Source organism: Haliotis rubra, unplaced genomic scaffold (assembly GCF_003918875.1).
Source record: "Haliotis rubra isolate DU_JTF1 unplaced genomic scaffold, ASM391887v1 Scf955, whole genome shotgun sequence".
Taxonomy (NCBI): domain Eukaryota; kingdom Metazoa; phylum Mollusca; class Gastropoda; order Lepetellida; family Haliotidae; genus Haliotis; species Haliotis rubra.
Window position 1 is genome coordinate 245,921 of NW_025767696.1, and position 26,419 is coordinate 272,339.

General features: G+C 39.9%; 1 protein-coding gene across 1 annotated transcript; it reads left to right on the forward strand.

Annotated features, from left to right (window-relative positions):
* The first annotated feature begins 75 nt into the window (after positions 1 to 75).
* LOC124264991 (ornithine decarboxylase antizyme 1-like) lies at positions 76 to 20,663 on the forward strand. The gene is given in 5 exon segments (XM_046699769.1): positions 76 to 236; positions 16,665 to 16,719; positions 16,721 to 16,989; positions 18,786 to 18,871; positions 19,505 to 20,663. Coding segments are annotated over 5 exon segments (639 nt in total). The 5' UTR covers positions 76 to 138; the 3' UTR covers positions 19,636 to 20,663.
* The last annotated feature ends 5,756 nt before the right edge of the window (positions 20,664 to 26,419 follow it).

Below are 26,419 nucleotides of genomic sequence, written 5' to 3' on the forward strand. Positions count from 1 at the left end.
AATTGTGGTGAAATTAGACCCCATCCTAGCCATTTGGAATTAGCACTCCTCATTGTGACGTCATCGCGGATATAAATATCAAGGCCGTGCGCTTGCACACACGAAGACGAACAAGCAAAGGGCGAGGAGGGGAGAGATATGTTAAGAGCTTCTGAAGCTATCGTTTTAGACGAGAATTTTGGCCCCCAAAGCAGAGACATTTTAGCCAGTATGCCAGCGTTACAAAGTACAAATATGTACGTATTGATCTTTGTGTTTTGTGTTTGTAAATGACGATGTAATGAAAATGTTTACATTTTGTTGATGAAACCAAAATGGCTGCCATGTTTCCGATTTGCAACACATGTCACAATTTTGCACTTTGTGTTGTCACGATTTAATTCTCTTGTTTATTTTTGTGCACATTTGGGTTAATCTGATCACATCAAGGATCACATAGATATTTAGTTCATATTGTTTTCTATTTTACCTTTCGAATCAAAGAAACTCAACATGGTTCCAAATTTCTGAGAATGTTCAAGGTTTTCAGAAATGGAATCGTTGTCAAGAAGTAATGATCTAACGGTTCGATTTTGTTGTGAGTGAGTTGTACTGACATGGGCTTGTTGGAGTCATGGGTTGACTTGTCATCGTGACCTGAAACTTATCTCTGACAGATCAGCTGATAAGATTGTTTGTATGGAGGGAGGATTGGAAATTGGGTTTCGATGGCGTAGCAGCAAAATTCTAGATGGGCAGTCTTATAAAGTAGGTTTTGGTAGAAACAGATGACTGTCACACGTATTATGGACTATATAGTGTTTCTGTGCCCCTCTCGAACTCAAGTTTGATGTGTGCACAATGCCATTGGTATGAAATGGCCTGGCTCATGGTACTATTGCATCATACCGGATTTGGAAAGATTTTCCCCTGTAAGCCCAATATTTTTTTTATCATTCCATGCCTAAGAATCTAGGCTTATGGTTTCTATAATAAGCCAAAACCTACCCCTAAACCCTAACCCTTGAAATAATCTTAACAAACAGAAAACATTTACTCTTACCCCAGATTTAAGTCGTTTTATTAATGTTTTTAATATGGTTGGGAAACATTGCATTTCGTTGTGTGAAACATTGAAGGCAAGAGCTAATGCCCTCGGGCTGCTTTGCTACACAGAGATCTCATTCTTTGATACTTGGGCTAGTAGTGTTAGGATGAAGGCTTGTTATCTACAATTCTGTCCTTGGCCCTTAAAATTTCACTTTACCATCCCTGTGAAACTTCTCTACTCAGTCAGGGTTAGTTTTGTGGAGATTACTGCTGTTACGCATGTTGACCATGGTAAACAATTGAGTACTGATGACATTGTAAATAAGCAGTAATTATTTGGGATAGTGCTGGGGTATGGAGTAATTTGAGCAAAACTCATTAGCCTCGCTGAGTCATATATTGGCAATATGTGCTGAATCCTTTGTGCAGTGCTGATTAAGATTTGAAAAAGTGTTTTGTAAAGTTCTCTCCTGTGTATAGTTGATTTGACTTGCTGGCTATCTGGGTGCCGTTGTACAAAACAACCTTAGCGTTAAGACTACCTTAGGTCTATGTTAATGTATGGGAGTTATGGTCGCCTTAGAGCTAATATCGCTTTGTACAACAGCACTCTGAGTTGGAGGATTGAAGTTTATTTTAAGTAGACCAAATTACATTGCACAACAGCGATCAAACTGTGCAGTTATTATGATAATACCTCAATATTGAATTACAGTAATCATTGCTTTCACATTTTTCGCTTCCCAAGCAATCTGCCCAAGATAATATCTGAAATAGGTTTCATTGATAATTATTGATGCTACTCACTTTCCTAACAGGTGTTGTTTCAATACAGAATTCTAACTAACAATTATGTTACTGGCAGATGTTGTACCTAATGGAATGTTCTCATTGACTTTGCAACCACTGCAGCCGAAGTTTGGACTGGCATCGTATGTTTTTTTATTCGAGGAGTTGTTTGCTTTTCTCTACCGTACAGTGTTAAGGCTTGGGAGTATTGTCCACACAATGACAGGTTGGCGACTGCCTATTTAACAAGCTATATGTATCATTGATCATTTAAAGGGAGATGATGCTTCCGTTTAGTGATGATTACCAGAGTAAGCATGCTAGGTATGGTTGTTGTAATTGCTCAAGCATATGCAGTTAAAGACATTGTTTTTGTGTATATTCCTCAGCGTTTGGTATTGTCATACAGACCTTGAAACAAATATACCCAGTGCAGCCCATGCATGTCTAGAATGTGTGGCATGTCTAGATTACCATTCAGGTTGAAATTGAAGTCTCTGGGCTCCTTTTTATTGCATTTTATTTTAATTTTAAAACTATTTTCTGTAAAATATGTTCATTTCTGAGACTAGCTGTTAGTCCATGTTGGGGAAACTCAAGGGTTCTAGGTAAAACCAAGACCCAAGCAGCCAGTGTTTGGTATACTATAAGAGGCAGCCTTATATGAGACTGTTCTGCTTGATTTGAACAAGGAAGTATGTTATGAAGTGTCCCATGAGCTGTCTCACTGTGTAATTTATGTTTTCTTTTTAATGATGAAAATAGGTATGCGAACATCAATGGTAGATATGAATAAACAGTGTTCTTTAAAAATGTGGTCCGTGGTTAGCCATGAATGTTGCTGTCTGTAAACGACAGTCCTTGGGTATCTGTTGTGGATTTCCAAGCTTAAAGGCAGGCAAGTTGAGTCAACAGGTCCCTTTTTTTTAAAAAAACAGAATTTTGTCTTCAGTTTTGTGGATGTTCCTTAAATCGAGAGGCATTGTAACAGTATTTTATCACTGCATTCAACACGTTGAGGCCAAAACACAATGCTTTAAAGCTTCTTTCTCTGAATTGCTCCGCTATCAAATTATTATTAGCATGTATTGAGATGTTACTATTTCCAATTTGGTTGTCTGCTGCATACTTGGACCTGGCTAGCTATTCTCGAAACATTCGTAACGCTACGAACTTCTTAAGCCCATTCTTAACACATTGGCTATGATCAAAGTTAAGAATTCTTAGGGCTACGAAAGTTTCGAGAATAAGAGCCCTGGTCTTGAAAATCCCTGGTCTTATACTGTTTTATGTGTATACTGGCCTATGTTTTTTTGATGGCGTAATTGACATGTGCTTGTGTTGCATAATTCAAGAATATATTAAAACCATATCAAGGCTTGATTTAGTTGATTTTACTTGCACTGGTGCAACCCAATATTACAAAGTGCAACCTAGTTATTAGTCTAACTTGCACCAGGCGCAAGTCAATTTTTGAGATGGTAAACTTCTGAATAAAACATCTAAATAATTCAATAGCATATTTCTGATATTACATATCGCAATAAAAACGGTGCAACTGGAATTTGACTGGTGCAACTAGGTTTTTTATCTTAGGTTGCACCTAATGCAGGTAGGTTAACATCTCTTAAATCAAGCCCTGCATATGCATACAGTAACAGTGCGTGTTTCACATGATCACTATTCAAGTTAGTAATTATTTTTCCACTGTATATCTTCCCCTGTAGCTGAATCTGCAAAAAAAACATGTTTGAATCTTCTTGCCCAGACTTATTTTCAGTTGGGTTTAGTCTTTGAATGTGTAGGTGAAAGGATTAAATGACCTAATGTAGATTGTTAAAGTTAAGGACACGCACGCACACACACAAAAAAAACCCCCAAAACATGCCTCTATATAGCATATACTTTTGGCCTCCTCAGTATTGGTGCTCTGTTGATATTGCCTCTTGACAAGGAAGGGTTATACTTTTTTCACAACGTCAAGGTCATGGTGACCTCAGTGCTCAAAAGATATATACAGGTTATTATCACTTGTTGCCCAATGCTATACAAGAAAACTGGTCATACTGAAATAAATCTCCACCCATGACCAGTCACGAACAGAGACACGGCTGGCATGTTGCCAGACTATCAGTTCATGTGTCCATTTTGATGCTGTAAATCAAATGGCTTCTTGTTCAAGGTTGTGAATATATTATCATATTGTGTTATCTACATATGCTGACATGACCGCACACTTTCCTGTCTTGAGCATAGGCGTTGTCCCTATGTGCTCATGCATGCATGTGCAGAGTTTTATTGAGAAATGTACAGATTGTAGTGTGGCTTGCTGTGGCTGCTCTTTAGGTTATTACACTGTCACAGGTCATTTTCACAGGACAAACTAGGCTACGTTTAGTCTCTGAAAGGAATATATTTTACTATAAAAATGTTTCTTAAATACAAATCATAAAATATGAGGAAAAGGAGCCTGGAGACTTTCTCCTGAAACTGTGGTTATCTGGACTTGCCACAAATTCTACAGTTTAGGCTTTCTTGGATATATTTGTTTCAGGGTCAGTATGGCAGACTAAGGTCAAATACTCATATTATCCTCAGCTGGTCTTCAAGTAGCACATATTTAGATGGAGTTTCTAATAACGGATTTGTTATGACTCAACACTTTTGTGGAAGTCACTTGCATGTTATGACTTAATACATTGTATTTTAGAAAACTAGTTTGCTACTTATCTTACCTCACACATAAATGCAGGGTTTTACACAGACTTTGAAAAAAGAGTCCTGGTGACCCACAGTATTTATTTTTTGGAGTCATTTTCAATATTTGGGAGTCATGAAAATTTTAGCGTAATACTTATGTGTGTATATAAAAAGCAACAGTTTTGGAAAGATTTTATTGTTTTGTGTTGTATTGTCATTTATATGTCAGTTAATAAATAGTATGTTTTTCACTGTTCTGTCATAACAAACTCCAGTATACTGAACACATAATCAGGCTTGTAATTTATTCACTGTAACATGCAGTTAGTAACATGAATTGAAAGAAATATCTAAATTAATGAAGACTTCACAAAAACTATCAAATCAATTTTTTTACCTCTCAACTGAATTCTGAGTATCACTCATAAAACTTGCGTCAAGCTTGACTCGTATGATAATATTTTGAGAGTCTTTAGCAAAATTGTTGTGTCAAATACGCAGGAATCCCGCGTCATGTAAAACCCTCTAAATGTCATTTTCTGATTGGCTGAGAGCTCTTCTATTATTTTCAATGTATCATGCTTACAAGCGAGTAACATTTTCTGTGTTACCGCTAATTATGGCTAACTGTGGGAATTCAATTGGTACTCCGTGTCAGTAATTCTTTATCTCGAATAATTGAGTCACATATGATGTACTGAAGTAACCTATGTTTTGCAAATGCAAATCAATGGAAGGAAGATAACTCTAAATTTGTTTTTCTTGTCTGCTAGATTCTGAAAGTCTAGTACTGGCTAATTGCCTAACTCTGGTACTCCTTATTATGATCCGTTACCCATGCTTCAAACAGTTCAAACTTAACATTGGGGTGTTCTTTAAGATTAATACGTCGTTCACTGGTCCCTCGGGACCCATAGGATGATGTACCCTCAATGTTTGTTTATGTTCCCTGAGCCCAAACATAGAGGGGAAATCAACCCATGGGCCCAAGTGACCAGTGAAGAACTTATGTTGTTATAATCCTGTGCCCCGTTTCACAAAGCGATCGTAGCGCTTCGACTGTCATAAGTCTATGTTAGGGTATGGGAGTTACGATCACCTTAGCGCTACGACTGTCGTAAGTCTATGTTAGGGTATGGGAGTTACGATTACCTTAGCAATATGACTGTCGTAAGTCTATGTTAGGGTATGGGAGTTACGATCACCTTAGCTCTACGATTGCTTTGTGGAGCGGGACCCTGTGCCATAAACTCTACCATGCATCTTTACATTACTTTCTGCATATTGTAATGTTATTTTCAACTGAGGTTACTAATCTGAAAATTTTTTTTTTTTTTACTTCATTTGGGTTTTGACTGTTTTGTTAAGTTGGTATTTGGGTTTTTGCGGATTGTGATTTAGGTATGTCTGCACAATCTCCCATGCTCATGGCTTTTGCCAAATGTCTAAGATGTTCTCTGTTTTCAAGGGTAGTGGGGTAGCTTAGTGGTTGAAGCATTTGTCTGCCATGTTGACAGCCTGGGTTCTATTGCCCAAGTGTGTACAGTACTATGAAGCCCATTTCTGGTGTCCACTGCTGTGTTTACCAGTTTTTGTCTAAATCACTCACTCAAATTTAGGTTTAATAATAATAATTAATTTATATACAGCCTAGTATCCATCTGACTGGTTGCTCACTGGACGCTGTAATCAGAATCCTAATAGTATTAACCCGGATAACCCAAGCTGTCTGTTAGGCGCTAGAATGTTATAGTCACATGGCTAGGTTTGTTTGTTGTGTAACGCCGCACTTGAGCAAGATTCCAGCTATATGGCGGCACAATTTAGGGCTTCATTAAGATGGGAACTGATTTGCCAACAAACTAATGAATTGTTCAAACACTGAATGGATTCTGTAAAATGGTGTGCTAGAATAAAAAATTAGTTGTCATAAATAACAGTAAGAAACAGAGTACTTCTGTCTGGGAACGCTGTAAATTTATCACTTTTAACATTAGTGATATGACACTAACTGCCAGGTTTTGATGGTAAAATTTGCAGGAAGATCTTTCTTAATGACTGTCTCTGGTTTGTAATAATTGTGTTAAGTCGTTGACTATTTTTGCCCTTCCCTAAGAGTGGAAGTTGAAAAGTATGAGGAACTTCAGTGAACTATTGTATGTATTTGGATGCTAAATTTACGCCCTGTTGTTGCTAAGTGGTAAGCATTTGTTTCCATGGGAAAATTCAATATTGTGTAAAAATCAGTTAACAGGAAAGCAGCACCTGATCTCTGTTGCCATGGTTTCTAGATTGTAAGATGAGCAAACTTCTCTTATTTCAGGAATCTTACACCAAGGATTTTGCTGTGTCACAGAAAATATAATCGTATTTGAATCGTATTGTCATGTAGAGAAATAAATTGAATGTAAGATTGTATTTTGACTTATCCAATGAAAAAAACACCAAATATTGAAAAGTTTAAGGAAGGTTCAAGTTTTGCTAGTTATGAATGATTGCCTTCTGTGTTGCCCGGAAACATCTTAGAATGGACCACTGATCAAATTTAAGGTTAACGAGCAAGGGTTTCTTATCGTAAACTTTATCAGGTTAAAAATTAAGAGGGTTGATAAATTCAAATAGGGAATAATTTTTATTACTTCAGATAGGTTTGAATTCCCAGATTTGCTGTAATTGTTTTAGGTTTTTCCCTACAAAGTCAATGGTGGTTTTACCATATTCATTAATGTCTTAGGTCTTCATGCTGTGTTTTGTTTGTTTGTTGTTTAACACCACACTCAGCAGTATTCCAGCTGTCTGACTGTGATCTGTTAATATTTGAGCCAGGACCAGACGATCCAATGATCATAAGCATCTGTCTATATAGTTAATAATAATAGAAATAATTCATTTATGTAGCGCCTAGTATCCATCTGACTAGCTGCTCACTGGACGCTGTAATCAGAATCTGATTATTATTACCCCGGATAACCCAAGCTGCCTGTTAAGAGCTAGAAGGTTAAAGTCACATGACTTTATCCAACCGGGTACCCATTTTCTGCTGGGTGATCAGAGGCAATTTTTGAACGAACTCACTTGCCTAAGTTGAGGCCACATGTATCACATGTGCTTTGTTGTCTGTTAGCTTTATACACGGCAATATAGGGAAGCTGTAATTTGTAACAGGATGTGTTTACCAACAGTGTGAACATACAATTGACAGTTGGTTGCCTTATACAGGGGTAGCTTTATATAGGGGGTAGCTTTATACATGGCAATATGGGGTAGCTGTATTGCGTAACAGGATATATTTACCAACCGCGTGTGTGAGTACAAATGACAGTTGAAGGTTGAACCTGCTTCAGAATTAGGTCATCTTGACATGCAATTAGTCACGATTTTACGTCACATGAAATAGATCTCCTAACTCGTGCATGAACGAGCAGGTTAAATGATTTTTTTTTGCATTGTTATTCCTATGGGTGAACAAAGCTTGTGACAATACTTTCTAGCCAGGGATAGATTTCTCTATGTGAAGGCTGCACCAGTGTAGGTAGATTATATTGTCAGGTTGCAACCAGTGCTGGTAACATCAGCTAATCCTAGTGCAATGGCAGTAGTTTAATTGCGATGAATTTCCTGTATTAAATAGGTCGTGTTTTTTGTAAAGTGAATCAGTTACTGAAGGCGAAAATGTCTACAAACAAGTCTGTTTTCAATTTCATACTCATGAAGTCAGTTACGTGATCAGACTCTGTTCATGATCATGTGACATTTTCATGAAAGGGCAGCGGTCATGTGATTGGTCACTTGTAATTGTGGACAATTTGATTTTCCCAAGGAGAAAAGAAAAGAAATTTGTTAATGAAAATGTCAGTTGAAAAGCAACCACCTATCAAAAATCTATTCTGACATGAGTGATGTGAGCTTTTCTGTAGATAGTCATGTTTTACGTGAATATCCCTCTCACACTGCTGATAAGGAATCATCTGCTGTGGGCGACAGTAATAGGATTGTTGATAACACTGCGCAGCCAGTACTTTGATGGCACAGCCTGATTAATTTACTTCGCGGCAGGTTGCAGGTAGTAAAAAAGATAAAATTTAACCATGTAATCTGAGCCATTTAAACTAATTCATTGTTAGCCGAGTTGTAGTGTAGCCTAATGGTTAAAGGGACCGCTCATCACTGCCGAAGACCCAGGTTCGATGGATACAATGTCTGAAGCCCATTTCTGGTGCCCTCCGCCATGATTTTGGTGCAATATTGCTAAAAGCAGCTTAAAACCAAACTCACTCATTCATTGTTAGCTTCCTAGAATGCATAATGATATTAACAATACACAGCTTCGTTTCATCCAAGGAAATTTCCTTCCTTTAATAAAGTTTTGATATTATGGTCACACTGACAGTTATTGTTTTCAAATTCCACATGCTAAGAATGGGCATAAACCACCTGCTTTCAGGAAAGTATTTTGCAGGGGAGAGACCGTGTTTACCTGGGTCTGTCATCCAGGCATTGTCAAGTTACATCAGTGTTGATATCAGACTGGTTATCTGAGATGGCTAGTCATGTGTTTTGAAAATGTTACACACATGTTATGTGTCTGTCAATCCTGTGAGTGTCCCCTGATAAGATAGGATGTTTAAAAGTGGGGTCAAGATTCCATCGTGACAGTTGTGCATGTTGAATCACAGATAGCAACAACATCCACTGATTAAGGGGCACACCTGCATAGATCAGGTATGTATAGGTATTCTGGAAATTCTATTGTATAAAATATATTTTGTGGTATGTTCATATCAAATTTGTTAGTCATAGTTGCACTCGTGATGATCCGGGTTAGAATAGGTCTTCAGTAACCCATGCTTGTCGTAAGAGGCGACTACCTAGATCGGGTGGTCAGACTCGCTGATTGTGTTGACACGTCAACATATCCCAGTTGCATAGATCAATGTTCACTGCATTGTCTGGTCCAGATTGTCGCCATACAGCTGGAATTTTGCTGGGTGCGGCGTAAAACTCACTCGCTCACAAGATAATTCCCCACATGCTGGGGTTCTGGTGTTGAAAATGTGTCTCATAAACACAGATGTTTTGAGGAGAGATTTTTATTTAAATAAAAGTATTATCCTGGGAAATTCAGTTTGAAAGCATATTGCAACAGACTGTTGAGAAAAACGACGTGTGTCACAGTAATTGCGTGTGTGCAAGGTGTGTTAAGAAAGGCTGGTAACTGCAGATCCCCAATATCTGTCTCAGACTGTGAGGCTTCCAGTAAAACCAAAACCAGCAAAGCCAGCTGATCATGACCACCTCCTTCTTAGTTGTTGGACCCGTGATGGTCCGAATGATCTTCAGAAACCCATGCTTGTCGTAAGAGGCGACTAACGGGATCGGGTGGTCAGGCTCGCTGACTTGGTTGATACATGTCATCGGTTCCAAATTGCCCAGATCGATACTCATGTTGTTGATCACTGGATTGTCTGGTCCAGACTCGATTATTTACCGCTGCCATATAGCTGGAATATTGCTGAGTGCGGCTTAAAACCACACTCACTCACTGACTGACTAGTTGTTGAATCAGTTGTTGGCGCAAATATGGAGAATAAACTTCATTGGGTGCATGTTATTATTCATTGTACCCACAACACATCTGTGTCTTTGTAAAGGGTTTGGTAGATTCTTTCTGTACAGTTACGTGTATCTATTCATCCATCAGTCCACACAATCAATGATTCATTCCAGCCTGAAAACAAATTATCAAAAGGTACAGTTATCTACACTGTTACTTAACAGGACCCTTGTTTTGCCTGCAAGGACCAGTAAAAATAATAATTATGGTACCCCCATGTTTGTGAGTCGAGGTGAAACCCTATATGTGTAGTGGGGAAATAAATATAGTTGTATCTATGGGGTATAGTAATGTATTGTAATAGAAGACATTACCCTTTGTGCTTGATTATCAGAGCTTGTTTTCATACTGCTCGGGTCAGTTACTGGTTCAGCTTTGAGCTTTTGCTACCATAGCCAGATCTGCATAAATCTCTGGGGTGTATTGATTATTGATTATACATTGGAAGCAATACATATCAGGCTCAGTTGCTGGCTGAACTAATCAACGGTCTCAGGCATCCGTTAACACACCTCCCCCATGGTCTCATGCCTCCTTGGGAGTTCTCACACCTCCCCTGCCGTCTCATGACTCCTTGGGAGTTCTCACACCTCCCCTGCCGTCTCATGACTCCTTGGGAGTTCTCACACCTCCCCCGTGGTCTCATGCCTCCTTGGGAGTTCTCACACCTTCCCTGTCATCTCATGTCTCCTTGGGAGTTCTCCCATCTCCCCTGTCGTTTCATGTCTCCTTGTGAGTTCTCACGCCGCCCCTGTCGTCTCATGTCTCCTTGGGAGTTCTCCCATCTCCCCTGTCGTCTCATGTCTCCTTGGGAGTTCTCACGCCTCCCCTGTCGTCTCATGACTCCTTGGGAGTTCTCCCATCTCCCGTCGTCTCATGTCTCCTTGGGAGCTGGGGTGTTTTGATTATTGATTATACATTGGAAGCAATACATATCAGGCTCAGTTGCTGGCTGAACTAATCAACGGTCTCAGGCATCCGTTAACACACCTCCCCCATGGTCTCATGCCTCCTTGGGAGTTCTCACACCTCCCCCGTGGTCTCATGCCTCCTTGGGAGTTCTCACACCTCCCCTGTCGTCTCATGTCTCCTTGTGAGTTCTCACACCTCCCCTGTCGTCTCATGTCTCCTTGTGAGTTCTCACGCCTCCCCTGTCGTCTCATGTCTCCTTGGGAGTTCTCCCATCTCCCCTGTAGTCTCATGTCTCCTTGGGAGTTCTCACGCCTCCCCTGTCGTCTCATGTCTCCTTGGGAGTTCTCCCATCTCCCCTGTCGTTTCATGTCTCCTTGGGAGTTCTCACGCCTCCCCTGTCGTCTCATGTCTCCTTGGGAGTTCTCCCATCTCCCTCCCATGACTCCTTGGGAGTCTCCCCATCTCCCCTGTCGTCTCATGTCTCCTTGGTCTCATTCTCCTTGGGATCTCCCATCTCCCCCTGTCGTCTCATGTCTCCTGGGAGTTCATCTCCCCTCCTTGTCTCATGTCTCCTTGAGTTCTCACACCTCCCCGCTCGTCTCATGTCTCCTTGGGAGTCTCATCTCCCATCTCTCATGTCTCCTTGTGAGTTCTCACACCTCCCCTGCCGTCTCATGTCTCCTTGGGAGTTCTCCCATCTCCCTGTTCTCACACCTCCCCGCCGCCTCATGTCTCCTTGGGAGTTCTCCCATCTCCCCTGTCACCTCGTCTCATGTCTCCTTGGGAGTTCTCACACCTCCCCTGCCGTCTCATGTCTCCTTGGGAGTTCTAACATCTCCCCTGCCGTCTCATGTCTCCTTGTGAGTTCTCACATCTCCCCTGCCGTCTCATGTCTCCTTGGGAGTTCTCACACCTCCCCTGCCGTCTCATGTCTCCTCTGGAGTTCTCACATCTCCCCTGCCGTCTCATGTCTCCTTGGGAACTCTCACACCTCCCCTGCCGTCTCATGTCTCCTCTGGGGTTATCACACCACCTCCGTGGTCTGATGCAGCCTCAGTGGTTCTCAGGCAGCCTCAGGGTATTTTCCTTGATTGAAAGCTATTATTTTTTTCTTGTTGACACACTTTAAAATATATATATCTTTGTGTACACTCTCTACTGATAGGAATGTAGTTTAAGCTAATTCTTTTTTATATCCTTCATGAACGTAACAATTTGAACATGAAAGCAAAACGCTGCAACATCACATGCTCTACAGTACACTGACATCTAACCAGGTCAGCTTTGTGCTTTGTAACAGGACTGCACCTTGTCTGTTATCAGGCTTTTATGTTTTTATTGATGTTTGTGGAAAACTGAATACCGTATTTCCTCTATCAAGGGCCTCTCATAAGCGCATGCGGTAAATCAGCTCACTAACAATTATGGTAATGACACCCAGTAAGCGCAAAAGCGCTGGGCCTCTAATAAGCGTGGGGTCTGGAAGTCTTTTGAAAAAATAAGTGCCCGGTGCTTATTTGAGGAAATACATGTGTTTTGACTGATTTAACAAGCAGCTTCCACTATATGCTTTGTTAACACTATGTAACAGCTGTTGTGACTAAAATGACTAATGTTATGAAAGTGCTTCACATTAGAATCACAATGTCGTATGAGTACAAACTTCCTTGTTGACATGTGTGAACGGGACATCATTCGGCAAGGTTATTGTAATCTTGTAAAACGTTCGATCGTGATACTGAAGGCCCTGGTTCGATTCCCCACATGGGCACAATGTGTGAAGCCCATTTCTAGGGTCCCCCACCATGATATTGCTAGAATATTGCTAAAGCAGTGTAAAACTCACTCACTCACTCACCCACCCTTCACAGACTCCTTTTCAATTTAAAAGGAATTATACGTCTCTCTAAAAATTATGTAAACTCAGAGACTAAACGTTTGTCTAGTACAATGTTTGATACAATATGTAAAGCTATAAGTTATTTTGATAAAGACAATTTACCCCTAAAGGCTTTGTAATTCAGTTTTCCAAGAAATTATGTTTATAGTATCAGCTGACAACACAACAAGAAATTATGTGGGTTTTTCTATTCAATTTTAAATGAATTGAAACAAGGTTTATTTTGGTAATCGGGACAAAAACTCTTGACTAATTTGTCAAGGCCTTACTGAATATTTTGACTTCACATAAAGCTTGCGTTTTTGGCTTCTGGGATTAAAAGCCCTGCTCGACAAGTACTTGCTTCTACAGAAATCAATGTCAGCCAGTACATTCCAGTGTGGAGTTGTGTACATGCAGTGATGTTGGTGGACATTGTGATTATTGATTGGAGAAATCGTCCTCCGACTGTTGGGACGTGATAATAGGCATACATTATCACTATTTACTCATGTGATAGACATTGAGGTAGTTAGCTCCGTGGCTGGCAAACGGCCAGGTGAGAATTGGATAGCAGTCCGTATTTCATTAAGGCAGTAATAACATGTTTTTCTGTACTCTATTATTCTTAATTGTCACAAACTGGTATTCCCAAGGATTTTTCAGGATTCCAAACAAGGTGCCCTTGGCTGTGTTGGTAGACTAATTAGAAAAAGGATGAAATATATTTTGTCATATTTTGAAAGTTACTTTTCAAAGGCATTTTAACATTGTGCAAATTAATTCAATTCAGTAATAAACAATTACCCCTTCAAAACTCTTCCACAATATATGTAAAATTCATGTCAACATGACGAAACTTTCATTTAGTTTTATCTATTGACGTGAATAGGGACATAAGTAATTCCCTTTTGGCAATTTCTCCTGCCATTCACTGCAGATTTGGCACATCAAGGTAAATCTTTTTGTCATCTAAAATAAATGTAATTACCAATGGTATGCTTTTTAGAACTTTTTTTTATGCAAGTCAGATTTTGTGAAATATGATTTAAACATTGTACTCACAAGAAAATTATTAAGTTTTAACAACTTAAGTAGCTCTCGCTAAATGTTACATCATTCAGTGTTCACGAATAGCGTCTGACCCTCTGACAAATCCGGCAGATTTGCCAACAGTCCAATAGAAGTCTACAACCCGCCGGCCCCAGTGTCTGACTGTATATTTCACAATGACTTTACTTTGACTGAAGTTGTTATATGGGACATGTGACACCTGTTTGCTGTTTATAAATCTTATGTTTGTTTATAATTTCAGTGCCAATTATAAAAAAATGCTAAATCTGAAATGTGTGTTTAATTTTATTCTATGGGTCCTGTGAATTTTCAATGGGTCAGACAGACATCTGAAACTTACAGGACCCAATGTCCTGTTCCTTTGAAACACGATTCGTGAACACTGTAAGGGCGCACAGCACATGTCGCAATCTCACACATTGTCAACAGCCAATCCGGGAGTGTCAATGTAGGTTTACAGTAATATCGAAGTTGATAAATTGTAATACAGTAAACGATTTTGTAGAATTTACACAATAGTCACATTTCTTCAGCATAAATTTCCAGTTCATAGAATATGTAGAGTTGATACGGGATACATGAAATGAAAAGTGAAAAAAACAACTTAAGAGATGACCCTATCGGGCTTCTATAGTTTAAAAAATAGAGCTGGCATTCCCCCCTTAGGTCACGTGATTGTTTTTATTGATGACATCAGCTAGCAGGCGAGCGATGTTTGGAAAACTTTGAAGCTGAGTAAGTTTATAGAATATGTTTGCAAAGATCGCGCAAAAAATGCATTACATGCTAGACATAAAGTTGCATTAGTTTTTAATAGTAGATGACTGTACCTACGCAAATTGATGAAAGTCTGAACATTTTTTGTTCAGACCCGTGCCGATCAACTGATGAACGTAAACAATCGATAGGTGGCGCCATTTGGCGAGTGGCTCGTGAGAAATTATGTCATTAGAAAATACCACGGAAAAGTAAGTACCATGGAATCATATAACGGCATATATTTGTACAGTAAAAACTGACTCTGATGTGTAGGAATCCTAGCACTGAGTAATGAGGTGATGTTTAAGAGGTAGCAGAGTTTCAGAGAATTTAGGTCAAGGGGTATAGTTCCATAAGTCCTGGCAGTGGTCAGAAATGACCAAGGAAAAGTTTTTAGCTTGTGTGCCAATGTCAGGGGATTATTGGTGATCAGTCACCATATTTGTGGTTTGCGTAATGCGTAAACAAAGCTGGGTTAAACCTAATTCACCAAGTAGCTGCTTGGCAGGAATTCTGGTCCTTGTTGTTGTGCATGTGGCAAGGTCATGACCTCTTCCTGTCGTAATGGGCTAATTAGAACAATCAGGTTATATCAGGAAATATTATATAGTAACAATGTCTTGGGTCTTTGGCCTGGAGATTGTGTGTTCACCATGCATGGTGTTTTGCATTGGCCTTGGCAAGACGTGAAATGCTAAAGGACAGGTAAAAAGCTTGTGGTGTCTTGCCTCTGAGTCTTTGTAATTAAGGTTGTACAGAGTCATTGGGTTATTGTTTTGGACAACTAAGGAGGCAAAATACATTTCAAGGATCCAGACTATACATGATATAATTATCATTCTGCTGTTTAATCAAGCTGCATTGTCATCGGGAATGTTTTATCTGAATGTGTAAGTTTGGGAGATTTTAGTGTATGTACACTTCTCTGGATCAGCTAATTTTTGTTTGAATGTAACCTTAGATCCTGTATTGATTGTAGTTTTTACTATGTTAAGGAATTGTATTTTAACACTTAATTTTGAACACTTTAAAAAATGCTGTCTAGTATGATTAAAAGAGGACATAGATGGGTTTAAATCTGAGATTTGTCCTGATTGTGTTCCTCAGTTTGTTTCCATCATACACATGCTCTTGATTCCTCCAACCGTGAAGATCTGTGCTAGAATTGGTCTTCAGTAACCCATGCTTGTCGTAAGAGGCGACTATCGGGGATCAGGTGGTCAGGCTCGCTGACTTGTTTGACACATGTCATTCTATCCCTATTGTGTAGATTGATGCTTATGCCAGACTTGGTCCAGACTTGATTATTTACAGACCACTATAGCTGGAATATTCAGAGATCAGAATTTGCGGCCCCCAAGATCCCCGGCTCATTTTCCTCGTTTTTCACTCAAACCCACTCTCATATCAGAATACTAGTATTGCTTCGTGCAGCGTAAAACTTAACTCAATCACTCCTGAATATGACTTTAATATCACTTCTAGGTTACACATGTCAACATGCCTTGCTTATTTTCCTCCAATAAATGAATTTGTTTATCATTCAATGAATACTGTGTTTAACCAGTATGTGTAATATTAGGATTCTGTTAACACTGCGATATCCTGATAACCGTCCCTCTGATGGGGGATGCCAGGTGCTGGCAAGCGCGGATACTGTGCTGTAAGATAGACACAGTGTCTGTTTGACATGTACTGTCCAGATCTGGAAACTAGATTTCCGGACAAATGATGTATTTTATGAAGTATAATTTACGTTTTATGTAAATATTGTGTGGTAGGCAAGGTGTCAAGACAAGCAGGATTCCACTGGACTGAGTAGTCACATTTGGTCCCCAAATTGTCACAGTATATGTTCTTTTAAACCCACATATTGTCACCCTCCTCAATAAGAGTTTTGTGTTTCAGGATGTCGAATCAGCGGTATTGTATATCGCTGGGTCCTGGGCCTCTGTGGTACTCCTGATGTTCCCCACGCCGTTGATGCATCCAAAATGTCCTTCGTGGCAGAGGGCAGCGGCGTGGGGGTTTTAGCACAGCCCCCTGTCAATGCTAAAGGCCTGTTCACTACCAACGTGAACTCCTTGGCACATCAAACGCAGGTTGCAGCCAACCTGTGTTTCAAAATTCGTCCTGTGGAATGTTTGGAGGTGACCTGGGAAACTGTTTTGCTGGACGGCAAGTTGTACGTAGAGCTACCTTGCGGCATACTTCCTGAGGGATCCAAGGAGAGGTCAGTATAGCCATCACCCAGCCATCTTTAACTGACACATTATTAGGGCTGGGACGATACACTAAGTCACGATACGATACATATCCTGATATTTTACCTACGCTATGTATCACGATACATACACTTTGAAAGAATGACACAGTATTAAGATTTAAAATGATTTATTTCAAGGTATTTGTGTATAACAATAACACTATTGTAGTAAACAAACAAGTAACTCCATAATACTTGCGTATTCTTTTCTCTAAATAAGTACGTTAACATGTTTAAGATAATACTGTTTTGAAAGAAAGTCGTGTATCGTTTTGTATCGATACACCAGTCGACGATATGATAGCTGTATCAAAATTAAATGTATCGTGATGTATCGGTGCATCTGTGAATTGTCCCAGGCGTAGACATTATATTAATGCTTCTGAATCAGGGGTGGTGGGGAAGCCTAATGGTTAAGGTGTTGGCTTGTCATGCATAAGACCTGTGTTCGATTCCCCACATGGGTACAATGTGTGAAGCCCATTTCTGGTGTCCCCCGCCGTGATATTGTTGGAATATTGCTAAAAGTGGCGTAAAACCTCACTCACTCACTCTTCTGAATCACTTGTTTGCGACAGTTTTATATGTTAAGGCATTTTTATTTTGTACTGACATGACAGAGGGGTGGGGTAGGAGTATTGTGGGTCACTGTGTACATAAATTTATAAAAAAAAAATTATTATTTTTGGGGTGGGGGGCATTCACATTGTACATGGTTCTCCATAAAAATCATCATCACCCCCCCATACATAAATTATGAACGATCCCTTATTGTTACCATATGGATGGGTTGTTCCCATTTGACTCTTAAATGGAAATGATTTTTGTCAGAAGTACTGCATGATCAGTTGTGGTTGTTATAGGTATAAAAGTATTACAGCATCAGATACCACTGTGACATCCAGCTGTCCCCAAGATGAATTCAGTCGTTTAGCTTTAGTGACATCCTGACACAACTTGCCCACTCTGGTCTTGCTCAACCATATTGCCAAATCTACTACAGTTCGCTACTACAGTGGAAACCGCCTAAGTAAAGACTGCTTAGCTAAACAGACCTGATAAGTAAACACTTTTCTTTGGTCCCGGCAAATTTCTTCATTAATTATCACTATTAGAGTCCGGTTAACTAGACTCGGATAAGTAAACAATACCGCTTAACTAAACATTTTCTCACAGTCCCTGGAAGTACATTACTTAACAAAAGAGACCGGATAACTAAATTAGCGATCACCACATAATCCGATATGAGGGGCACGTGTCAGTCTCCAGCTCCCTGGCTTAACTCAATGAAATTTTATGGAATAAAACATGTCATATTACTTACCAATGTTGTCTGTTATTCTGATGTATACATATTCATGCATATGGTTGTCATTTGCAGGTTTTGAAAAGTTTGGATAACTAAAATACCTGATAAGTAAACAATTTTGGCGAGTCACTTGAAATTTTACTTATCAGGTTTTCACTGTATCATGTTTTAAGAAGTGGTGGTGTCTGAAATTAGGTTGTTAGTTTTCTGCTTAAGTTTTGCAAGAGATGGAGTGGTTGTAATGTTATATCAGCAGTCCTCCATTGACAGTGAGAAGTATATGTTGTAAGGGAGGTAACTGCGTTTTGCTGCTCAAGGGAGCTAACTCAATTCTCTCGGCAACAAGGAATGATAAAATATGTGTATTTGTCACAGAAATGGTGGAATAAACTGATGCTATAATTATAAAAAATCAAGTGTGTGGTTTGTGTCTAACTTGCTATCTCTGTTACAGTCTTGTGTCTCTTTTGGAGTATGCCGAGGATCGACTGAAGTGTAGCCATGTCATTCTGTGCTTCAAGAAGAACCGCGCAGATAGAGGTGAGTGTTGTCACAGGAATGATGATCACCAGGAAACAAATATTTGAAAATATAAGCCGGCACATTCTTTTTGGGGTATTTTTCTTTCTTTTTTTGTATTTTTCTGATTAAGATGGATCCTAATAGTGATAGTTTTATATGTATGGTGTTTCATCAAGCACAGAAGGGATCATGTAGAGATTTCTCTTGTCTGAAGGGGGCAGTGGGGTAGCCTAGTGGTTAAAGCCTTGGCTTGTCATGCCAAAGACCGGGGCTCTATTCCCCACATGGGTACAAAGTGTGAAGCCCATATTTGGTGTCCCTCACTGTGATATTGCTGGAATATTGCTAAAAGTGGCGTAAAACCACACTAACTCACTCACAGTCCCTGAACCACATTATTTCCCCTACTGCCCAGCCTTCCCTGCAATGCTAAAGCCTTAGTCTGAAGGTTGTACAACCCAATTCTCAATTCTTTCCCGGATCGTCACAGGTTTTTGTTCCTTACGGTTACTAAGGATGTGTTTGAAATTAGGGAGCCCCTCATTATGTTTGTCAGGGTCCGTTATGACAATGACCCCTTGTCTTACATGCATAATTTTGAACATTGGAGATGAATGAAAAGTCCTGCAACTGATTAATTGTATTTTTCAGTCAACTTGCTTCGAGTGTTCAGTTTCCTGGGTTTCTCTGTGGTACCACCTGGCGATCCCCTTGTCCCTAAAGTGGAAGACCTGATGTTCATGGTCTACGTCATCGAGGAAGACTCTGACGAAGGGGATTAGCATTTGAGGAACAGGCCTTGAGCATTGAATGCTGAATTTAGATTTTTTTCCCTTTTCGTTCATGTGTCAAACTGTAGTCTTGTTCTTCTAGATTCCTTTTTCCATGCTTCTTTTTTCCAGTCGTAACCAAGTTCCATTTTGCCATGAAGTTTATTATTGATCATTCAAGGGTTAGAAAACTAACAAGATTCTGTTATTTGTCTTGATTGAGCAGCGAACAAGGGAGTCTTCCTATGCTCCTGTATGCAGTGCAAATTAGGGAGTGTTTTTTGTCATCTTAACCACTTTCAACAGAACATATCATTTTATCAATTATTGGCATCGCACAATGTCGCCAGAACAAACCATTTTCGTTTGTTTACTTTTACACCCTTTACAAACTTCATTTGTCTGCGTACCGATCCCCATGCACACAGTGTAATCATTATCCTGTACAGTTGCAGGTTTCGGTTTTTGTTAGACCAGGCCAAGAAATAAATGCAGTTTTAATCTTTGACTGAGAGGAAGGAAGGTTTATTTGTATATTGAGATTACATTCATAGTGTGCGAGTGAATTTGTTTTTATGACTTTTGTACATAAACTACGAGGAGAAAGTAGACATTTGTTCAGTTTTCTTGCCTTCGGACCCAAGTATTCAACATTCCCTGTGTAATTTGTTCAGAATGATTTATCCTTTTATGCATTTGAAAACCGAAACCTGCAACTTTGATGAAAATGTACCTTGGTTATGTTGGTTTCCTCTGAATTTCTCTGCCACGAATGTACATGTAAAGCTATATTAATCCAATGAAAAAATAATAAAAAAAATTGCAAGATATTTCAAAAAAAGAAAAAAAATGAAGATTGTAACCTATATTATGTGTAATTTTGACAGACACGGCATCCAGTATCCATGCTTGAGGTGGGTACTAGCTGCCATCTACTTATCATGTGAGATTTGTTGATTTCATTATTTTAGTTAAAACATCTGGTAAATGGTAGAATATTATTGTGGTTCACTGTAGTAAATAAAATTGTCAAAATGTCATCTTGTGTTCTGTTTTGTTTTCAACAAGCAAGTGGGTTATTTAGTGGTTGAAGCCATTTCGATTCCCCACATGGATATAATGTGTGAAGCCCATTTCTTGTGTCGCCCTGCCGTGATATTGCTGGAATATTGCTAAAAGTGGCGTAAAACCATAGTCAGTCATTCACTCAACAAACAAGTTAAGTGGACCAATGTGTATATATTTCATACCCAACTCAGTGTCTATTGTCAAAGGGGAGGCAACTTGTCTGAAGTTGAAATGTGACACATACACCAGTGTTCGAAATAACCGCTGCCGGCCTGGAGACCCAGCACCAGTTGTTATTGCATGGGGCCGGCAGTTTCAAATATTTGCAGCCCCTTGTGGGTTTTTTTTCGACTTGAATCTTTCCCTTGATTTTTTTCCTTTTTAACGCTCGGGAATCATCCATGATCCATCATGTTAGAATAACTTGCAGTTTCACTTCCTGGTGTTTCAGCGCTTTGCTCAGAGGAATGTCAACACCAGTCTTTAACAAATAAAAACTTCTAGATGTGTGCCATAGGCTTCGCTAATTGATTTTTGTAGAAACAGTGTGAAACTGTTAATAGCTTGTCCTATTTTGTTTTTATTGGTTTGACTTTTGAAAAAGGGCCTGTAGATTTCATCTAGGACCTGTAGGCCCTGATGGTCAACTGGCAAATTATTGCAAACACTGCCCCCTGTACAAAACGATATCTTATAACATCAAAGGTATATACTTGTGTTCTCAGCCGCTCTCATAACACAACTCTTGCCCTGATGGTGAAAACTGTTTTTGTACCACCAGTGAAATCAGAAAATATATATATCCTCTCCAAAATTATAAATTAAAAAGGAACTTGTCAAGGGTTGAGACCCTGTTATCAAAGGTTCGAATCCTTGGTTTGGCTGCACCATGTCCCAGTGTCTTCCAAATCAGAATCAGTGCTGTATGAAGTACTTGGAGAGCCGGCAGTGCAAATTGAATCAACTGGCAGCTGTAATTCGATGGTTTTGTGAGAGGCTTTTTGTGAGTAATTAAAACTGACATATTTAGGAGATAAACATACTGTGTTGGAAAATCAGAGGTATATATCGAAATTATAATAGCTCTAAATTTGATTTAAAACCTAGTACGTTTATCTCCATTCTACATAAAAACGCGTTATTAAGATTTTAAAAAAATGCATACCGTGTTGGAAAATCCGGTATATAACGTGATTATATACCTCCGAATGACGTTATTAACCTATCACAATCCAGAACTTACTGAAGTCAGGGTAGAATGTTGGTTATTTAGTACTGTGTAACGTGATGCTTTATGAAGGAAGCCAGCGACAATTGAAGGGCTGGTCTGTTGAGATTCCTGTACTCTGAAAGGAAATGGTTGAGCTTATCACTTTATATACTTCCGGTCAAAAGTTTAGACCCACATACAACACCCCTATATGTTATGTATATATACATGAGGTTACATCAAAGATTGATTCCTCCTCTAACTTTGGGGAACCAACTGCAAACGTTATGCAGATGAATTTTCCACGGTCGCCAACACTGATCTCACAAGTGAAAACCCGCAAGGTTATCGTTCGGGTACAAAACATTTTCGAGGTAAAAGTTCAAAACGTTATGCAGATGAATTGCACGAGGATCATGCATCAAATGATGGTGTCAGTGATGTCAAGCACTGGACAATCTGGTCCAGACTAAAATTTACAGTGAGTGAGTGAGTTTAGGTTTACGCCGCTCTTAACAATATTCCAGCAATATCACGGCGGGGTGACACCAGAAATGGGCTTCACTCATTGTACCCATGTGGGAATCGAACCCAGGTCTTCGCCATGAGGAGCAGATGCTTTACCATATTATTTACAGACCTCCATCATATTTCTCGAGTACTACTGAGTGTCACGTTAAACAATAAGCACAACATGAGTTGCTGGAATCACTGAGTTGTAAAGGGTTGCGGACATCCGGATACCTGCCGGCCGAGTGTTGCTGGACGGCCAGAAGAGACGTCGGTCTTTTGGTGTCACACAGCCAAATATTTTCCCATCAACTTCTAAAGTAACGTTATATCTTCTTCAACACTAATTAAGCCCTCAACAGCTATTACATGTGCTTGTGTTGCCTTAAGCAGCTATAAAAACAAATATACTTCCCATCAAAAGTTTAGACTCACTAGCGTAAATATAGCCTCTTTCTTCAGCAGTGGCGGATCAGAAGGGGTGGGGGGTTCGAGCGGCGTAAACCTAAACTCACTCACTCACTCACTGTAAATTTTAGTCTGGACCAGATTGTCCAGTGACTGACATCATGAGCATCGATCTCGGCATTTGGGATACCATGACATGCCACCTAAGTCACGTCAATCACGCCATGGACACGGGTTGGATTCCCAACATGGGTACAAAGTGTGCAGTCTGTTCGTGGTGTCCACCACCGTGAAGATGCTGGAAGATTGTTTAAAGCGGTGTAAAAAACACTCACAAGACCTCAGAACGTTAGACACACAGTGGCTGGTCATCAGTAAGCCTCGTTCGATGGCGCTAATTGTTTCTATCTCTTTGATATCAAGAAACCTTTAAAAACATGAAATACCAATTATACCGGGGTTTTTTTTTTTATTGTGTCCCCCTCGTAAAGAGGTCAATGGGGATAGGTCCTATGTTATTATGAGACGTTAAATGTCTTTGTCGAAAGAAGCGGCATTAAAATGTGTTAAACACCATTTGCATCCTGAACATCGACGGTGGATAAAAAATTCAAACAAAAACATTCTTATCTTTTTATTTGAAGCTACGATACTGTAAACATATATTTTTTACAACGAAGAGAGAACGGGGTTTGGACAGTCTCGCAGACATGTTTGATGCATGCTATCAAACCCCAGTTGCTGAGATGATGACTTGTCTGGTCCAGACTAGACTATTTGCAGACCGCTGATACAACAGTCTGAGTAAACTTAGGCTCAGTATTATTCGTTACACTGCTATACTGAGTCTAACATAACCTAGTAGAAGGTCGCGTCAGCTAGCCTTTTGGACTGACCAATCCGAACACAGCTTACCAAATCGCGAAAGTTAACATTTGCACATACCGTTTGAACCTTTACCTCAAAACCTCGAACGATTCCGAATGCTATTTCCCGCACGATCGCTTCCGAGTGATACACGCAATGAGTAAACAGTCGCTGAAAATAGCGTTTTTGCCACTATTCAAGGATGTAATCTTGCGAAAATGTAAGCAAATAGTAACCATGACATTAGAAACCCATAAGCATATATACTGCAGGTCAAATATCTGTGTTTTATGCGGATTTTCATTATTGATAGATCAGTGTCAGCGACCTGGGAAGAGAAAATCCAAAAACTGTTTTGTAAGTCCCGCCGAACCCTAACAAGTAGTCGTTGTCTGATTGGTTAAATCCGTTCGGCCGTCTCGCGTTTGATTGGAGGGTCATAGGTCACTCAAAGGTTAGCTGACGCGACCATCTACTAGGTTTTGTTAGACTCATTATAGCAGTGTAACGAATAATACTGAGCATAAGTTTACTTAGACTGGCTGATACAACTTGAATATTGCCGCGTGCAGCAACAACAGACAAAAACACTTGCTGACTGGGACGTTATACAGAAGATTAGTAGAGGCTATTATGATGAAAACTAGGTTTCTTTGGTGTTATGGCGAAACAGATTAATAGAAACATAACATTTCTTTGAAATTCTGACAGAACTTCGGGAGTACAGATTTTTTTGTGATTTGACACGTTTAGGAGAGACTATTACGATGAAGACTATAGGTTTTGTGCTTAGGGAAGCAATTTTACAGAAACATATCAAATTTCTGTGCAATTCTGACAGAATTTCGGGAATAATCGGCCTCCTGTCTACGTCCATGTGGGGTCGTGCTGCACTGATGATTACAGGCCTGACTATTGTCATCAGGTAAACAGTATGTGACGTCACAGGTCAGGTAAACGGAAGTGACCCCTGCTACAAACTCCGTGGCCTTGAAGTGGAACACCGTGGCAGAAGATGTCTCGGCAACGACGCTGGTGTCGCTGTCAACAGGGCAACTGAAAGTCAATATTTTGTAATTACAGTCAAATATCTCCTGGAGAAAATCACCTTCTCCATATCTGTGTTTATGGCTTGGACATGAGTGAGTATGTGGATTTGAGTCAACCTCAGTGTGAACAGTACTATACTAATAAAAAAGTAGGGAACTTCATTTCTAATTTACGACTGAAAAATTTGGGAGATATATCGGGTGATAATAATGAATGTTTTGAGAGTGCATCATCACTTGTACTTCCTTATGGCACAGTAATCGCTCTTGAAAGATGATTGGTGTACGATTTTCGTACATGTCAACAAGACTGATGCGTGTACGCAACATCACGGCGGGGACACCAGAAATTTCACATTTGCCCAATTCGAACCCGGGTCTTCGGCGTGACGAGCCAACGCTTTAAAAACCGCCCCATTTCCGGCTAGAAACAAACGCTAACAACTATGTGATTCAAGATGATTGTCCAAACCAATGGTCTACAGTGATATTGACCTTCTTGAAAACCTCTTGCTTTTGAACTTGGTGCTATGACATTTTCTGTTTTAAAATAATAATGTAATGAATATATATGTTTGTATAAATTTGGAACCAGAACTGGCTCTTGAACATACGCGACCGCCAAATATGACTTTACTGGCGCACCGCACCAAGTGTACAAACAATGTCAACCAAGCTTCCGGTACAAGGCTTTGCCGTCACAGCTGTTGACAGTCGTAACAGTTGGCTAATCTGGGGACAGTAGGATAATTTTTTTTTTTTATTTCTGCAAGGAGTATCGGTTCCTTACTGTCAACTGACAACCCTGAGACCATTTTTTGTCACCGGAAGTACTAAACAACGCAAGATCTCGCGAAGTGTCGTGACCTACTTACGGGCCCTATTAGTGATGCAGATGTGAGACGTATGTTGCCGACAAACCTAAAATTATTAACAGGTCAAACTGGGATTCAAACCCACGACCTAGATTCTGACACGCCTGAGAGACGTACCTCTCCACAGCAAATACCTAATCCCATTATCCTAAACGACTGAGCAAACTTGTGTTCACAACAGGCCCCTGTGTTTTGCTACTACTATATATTTCTAATCAGTAGAGAACGAAATTAGAATGCACCCGTGGATATCCGGTTGAGAAATGGTCTTCAGTAACCAATGCTTGCTGTAAGAGGCGACTAACGGCGTCAGGAGGTCAGACTCGCCGATTTGGTTGATACGTCATCGGTTCCCAATATCGTATGACGATGCTCATGATTTTAATCACTGGCCTGCCTTGTCCACATATATAGTCCTAGGCCAAATGTTAGAAAAGTCCCTATCTTTTAGGATCTCTCAGCAGCAGTAAAAGCGTTATCCAGTAATTAGTATGACAACTCCCACCCTCCAGAGATTCTTGCCAATGTGGAACTAGGCACAGAATGTATCAGGTTGCTGAAAACAAACAAGGATTACCCCGCTGTTGAAACAGTGTCCACATGTTCATAGACCAACTGCGTGAGTATTAACCGCATGGTTTAATGGACGGTGACAAGCACTGGTGATCAATATGATCCGGATATGCAGTATGGGTGATAAGGCCTGGTGTATCATATTACCTGATATGATGTTATCTCTACATTTGGCCTAGGAGTATATACACAGATCGCCGCCATATAGTGTGAATGTTGCCGAGTGTGACATTAAA